This window comes from Nelumbo lutea, chromosome 6 (assembly GCF_056320005.1).
Source record: "Nelumbo lutea isolate HS-2025 chromosome 6, American lotus-T2T, whole genome shotgun sequence".
NCBI lineage: Eukaryota > Viridiplantae > Streptophyta > Magnoliopsida > Proteales > Nelumbonaceae > Nelumbo > Nelumbo lutea.
In genome coordinates, this window is record NC_142689.1 from 67,913,611 (window position 1) to 67,918,785 (window position 5,175).

The 5,175-nt window shown below is 41.7% G+C and overlaps 1 protein-coding gene across 1 annotated transcript; it reads right to left on the reverse strand.

Annotated features, from left to right (window-relative positions):
• Positions 1 to 305: 305 nt before the first annotated feature.
• Positions 306 to 4,745, reverse strand: LOC148849418 (lysine histidine transporter-like 8). The gene is made up of 5 exons (XM_088950657.1): positions 4,037 to 4,745; positions 3,626 to 3,759; positions 2,258 to 2,685; positions 1,978 to 2,109; positions 306 to 1,085 (listed from the first exon to the last, which is right to left on the reverse strand). Exons 1-5 carry the CDS (start codon positions 4,432 to 4,434, stop codon positions 594 to 596), a joined length of 1,584 nt encoding a protein of 527 aa, XP_088806783.1. The 5' UTR covers positions 4,435 to 4,745; the 3' UTR covers positions 306 to 593.
• Between the last annotated feature and the right edge of the window lie 430 nt (positions 4,746 to 5,175).

Below are 5,175 nucleotides of genomic sequence, written 5' to 3' on the forward strand. Positions count from 1 at the left end.
TTTTGAGAGTGGGAAATGTTTTGACCAAGAAATCATGTTCTTTTTTCAGATTTATGTGGGGTGTAGGGAAAGTTTATTTCCCTGTGTATCACATATCATTTCTTGGACGGGTAATTAACTTTCCCACCCGAGAGAAAGTTGCCAATATTTGAATCGGACAAAAATGCCCATTTTAATAACTTACTCAAAAACGAATGAGGCCTTATAGAATTCTAATAAAAGGGATCTACTTACAATTATGTCTAAAAGAAAAAAGAAAAAAGAAAAAAAGTAGTGCCAAAAGAGAAAAAAATGGAAGATAAGTGTAACAGACTAAAACAGTGCAAGATATATTCAACTCTGTTTTACACTTGTACACTTATGCATGCAAAATTTCATTCATTTAAGTGCGACTTGCATCAACCGGTTCACGAGTGTCAATATGAACGACAATTTGATTAGAATTTGACAGAACAGAGCAGAACAGAAGGGAGAAGGGATGAGATGTATATGTACATCATGAGAACTGGGTGGCCGGCTGAATCTTCAATTTATATATAGCTTAGCGATGGCCTGAATCCTGATGGATGGGCGTTAGTGGAATTTAGCTAGTTTCATTGGGGCCTGAAGAAGTGGAATTTAACATCGGTGTCAACAATTTTCCACACCGCGGCGATGGTTACTAGAACGCTGAGAATCAGGCCGAGGCATCCGAGCGCCCAGTTGACGCAACACATGACACCGTATCGCTGAGGCTTCCTGACGACGATCCACATGAAGCATGGGTAGGCTAAGGTTATGGGCAAGGCAATCCCTCCCAGCAGACCGGCCAAGCTTGGCAAGAAGGGGAGAGCCACCGCTATAAAGAATGCGATGCAGCCGAAGAGGGCCCTGAATGCTGCGCGGAGCCACCGTGGGCATGGCTTGTTCTTCTTCCTGGTATAGGCGGCCTCCAGGTCGTCGAAGATTGGCATGGCGTAGATTTGAAATGAGCTTAGTCCGTTGATCACAATGAGCAGGCATGTTAACCCTAGCACGAATCTTGACGTTTCGTGGCCATGGAATTTGTACAAGGCGCTCAGTATCCCAGCATTATTATTAGGCATCTGCCATTATATATATGGAAGCTTTACATCATGCATTAGAAATAAAATTACAGAGAATAAGACAATTATCTGCTTGTGTTGGGTCAAAGAATCACTTAACCTAAAAGCTTAAAATGTTAAGTGATGCCAAGTGAGTTCTTTGAATAGGTTTTATTTTCTAATATGTCCTCTCACATAAGGGTCCATTGGGCTTGAAGGGTGTACAGAACAAGCCCACCCATACCTTGAGCAAAAACTTAAGTTATTATAATGGGATAACAAGAATAAGCATTAGACCACTTGGTCAAAGTGGCTATGATACCACCATGTCAAAAAACCATTCAACCTAAAAGCTTAAATTGTTAAGTTAGGTCTTTGAATAGGTTTTATTTTCTAACATGTTCTCTACCCGTCGAATCCAATTGGGATATGTTTCGAACTATTAAAAATATCTCATAAATAATAATATACAAATATGGGAGAAATTTTCATATGCAATTGGTACATGCTATGAGGTTTGTGTGAGGAGAAGGTTCAAGTTCAGAGTCTAGCTGTAGATATAAAATGTGGTAGAGGGAGAATAAGGTGGCATTTGGGCATGTCTTTTAGTGTGGTCTTATGGGTTTCTATAAAAGTCAGTCTCCCTCCTTGAAAAGATTGAAAGATGCATATACACAAGGATAAAAAAAAGACGGAAAATGACACATTTTGAAAGTTTCAAATAAAGTTTTATGATCTTTTGCACGATAAACATCTTTTAAATGAATTTAGACTAAACCACCTAAAGCTTTAAAAGCGAGACCCCAAAAATCTCAATGCTTCTTTTGGCCATCTTGTGGGCTTATGGAAGAGCTTTGTTTCTGAAAAAAAAACTTGTCAAACGGCGCCTCCCTAATTAAGTTAGGATACTCACCGAATTGCCGTAGGCCCAATAGCCACCAATTGCGAGGGGAAATAAGCAGGTTGCGATGAACAGGTACGCAAGCTTCACTCCTCTCCACATGGGCACGCGAGACGGATGTTTTAGACTTGACGGCACTGTCCCCTGCAACAACAATAAGTCAATAACCATATATCATGTCAAAGGCAAAGCATCAAGCAAAAAATTCCTTTGGAACAAGATGACTAGCTTTCTTCCAATATATATATATCTACAACAAAACAAACAATTAATTAAAAAGGGACCAACCAACCTGTATTTCTAGCACAAGATTATGACCTCTGAAAGCAAAAGAAATGATCCCAAGTGCGTTGAGTATACCGCAAATCCTATCGATGTCGGATTTTGCGTCGAGTGGCTTGTAAGAGACATCCGTGGGCCTAGTCTTGCTGACGGACAGGATCCATATGATGGTACAATAGCTCACAGCTGTGATGGCGCCGATCAGCGACACTCCGGCGATGGAATTCAAGTTGGGTAGCTGAGCTATAACAATGGCCAGGCACGTGAACACCAAATACCACTCCACAGTCGTCAATGGCTTCTCGTTGCACATGTTCCCGCACACTGTGCGAAAGAAAAGCTTAATGGTTGCACCGTTGAACATGATCAGCGCAACGCAGGAGCCACCTGAGAGGTACTTAAGGGGGAACAGGGCCAGCAGCTTTCCTCGCTTTTCACCTGAGATGACCATCATTGATCACATATATGTGATTAGAGCAGTGTAAAGGTGCGTGCATCTGCATTGATCGGTGCCTGAGATGAGATTTTCTAGAATCTGATAATCCCTAAATCGTTTTCATGGTGGGCCTGGCAACTGGTTCGGAGTCCAGTTCGAGCCGGTGCTGGGTTATACAGTACTTAAGCTTTCGGCTTTCCCAACCCCACCACCACGACGAATCGATATCGAGAAGGGACTAGGTAATTCCCGTCCAGAGAGGTCTGTGGCATTAATGGGTCAATCAATAGCTTTATCTGCTGCTGAGACTCAAATTATGATGACATACACAATGAAATTAACATGACGCAACCCCTTCTCTATCGTGTCTCACAAATTAACCAGAAATTCTTCTGTCTCCGCGACGAAAGACCCAATAAGTTTTGCTTTTGCGTGTGTTCTCACGTCGTTGTTGCGGTAAAGACGCAACGTGTTTTGCGTATTTGTCTTTTAATTTCAAGGGTTTTGATGTTTTATGCGTAGGTTCATCGCGATGGGATTTGGTTCACCAGCTGTTTGATCAGATGATCTTATTAACTTGACCACTGATCCCTTTATTAATTATTTATTAGGACTTGTGGACAAGGAACGGCTTAGGTGATTATTGTTTTCCCTGGACAGAATTGGTTGGCGCTTCTACCACTATATACCACCTAAAAGTCTACACTCTTCCACTTTCTGTTCAGATTGAAGTCTTAATTAGAACACGTAAATTAAGAAGGAATAACGTTGCAGGCATCAACGTTTTGGGGGGTTCGGCATCGATCCAATAGGATGGCTGTTTCTCTTTACAAACACCCAGTTCTTAAGCTTTTTCGCAAACTGATATTAAGCATATGTGGTTTTAAGGGCATTCCGATAATGCTGAAATCTTAAGTCCTTTGTGATTAGCAGCGAGCTTACCGAAAGTTGCCATGGCTAACTGGAGGTATCTGCTGTAGCGAGTCCCAGGCACGGATTCATGGAGATTGACGAGCAACCACAGAGTGTAAAGCTGCCAAGCGAATGCCGTCAACAAACATAGGATCCCCCATGTCCTGAAAGAAAGAAGGGAAAAGAAAAAGAGGAAAAGGATATATCAGATAAAGCCAGCTCTCCTTTCCAGATTGTTTTTTATTTAATTTTTACAGACTAGTCAGACGCTACCCAGTGAAATTGTTTGTTAGAATTTCTTTTCCGATCTTGTGAACCGGGAATTAATCAATATGATAATGCATCCTTTGAAGTTTCATTAGAATCTCGGATCCTGGATTCCAATTATAATTAAGTATATTCTTGTATTATATTCTGTGCGCGATATACTGAATTACTTACCACCCAAGGAAGATGAAGGCAAAGGGAAGCACAAGGGCTTGAAATCCGATTCCGGAACTGAGGGTGTGGAAAGCCGCGTAGTAGGCGTTGCCATTTCTGGACTCTGTGATTGGAAGCCATGCATCTTGGGGATCAAGCTTGGTGATGTGGCCCACGTCTTCCAGGTATCCTTGCATGTTCTTGATCGCTTTCTTCATCGGGCTGGTTAATGGGGTAATTAAGCGCGAGGCCAGCGGGGTTGTGGGTGTTCTTGGGGCGGAATCCAGTAGTGGCGATCGAGTCAGGGATGGAGAATGGAGTTGGAAGGGAGGGACCGAGATGGGCGGTGTCCTTGCTACAGATGCAGCTGTTCTTACTTCAACCGATTCCATTTCCACCATCTCACAGACTTCACCCATCTCTCTCTCTCTCTCTCTCTTCTCGACTCGATCACAGAAACACCCAAAACACTCATGTATATATACTAATTGTTTGCAGCGGTGAAGTTGGTAGGTGTCGATGTTGATGGCTGGCTTTCTTTTATCTTTTATTTATTCAGGCAGATTGAGATTGGTTTTGTCTATTGACGGTCAGGAACCAGAAAGTAGGAGCCTCGGAAAATAGAACAAACACCGAGAACTCGTGAGGGCCGCCTGGGCGAAGAGACCGGACCGAGCAGAAGCCGTAGACTGACTAATCACTATTGGCTGCTACATGGTTGATGTAACATAGTGACAATGAAATATAATTGATAATTATTTAAAGCGATCGATTCCTAGCTAAATGCTAAGGCCTCTTTCTTTTACCGGTAACCGGATAATTAATCAATTTATTAAATTTGGGTCTCATGAAAAGATTATTTTTTAGTATTGATTTTTTGGGTAATTGATACTTTCCTAATGTGGGTAAGATGTTGATGCAAATAAATATAGACACCACAATTTATTCCAATAACTTTTGCCTTTGCCCGGATGAATACATACCTAGTTACCGGTGAACGAATGGGCCTTAATATAAGGAAATATATGAATAATATTAAGACAGTGGGGGCCGATCCATCTTTATACTACTCAAGAATGTGACATTATGATTTTCTTCATGTCCGTACAGAGAGATTAGTGGTTGAATTATTACATGAGAATCATCCAAATAATGTGGCA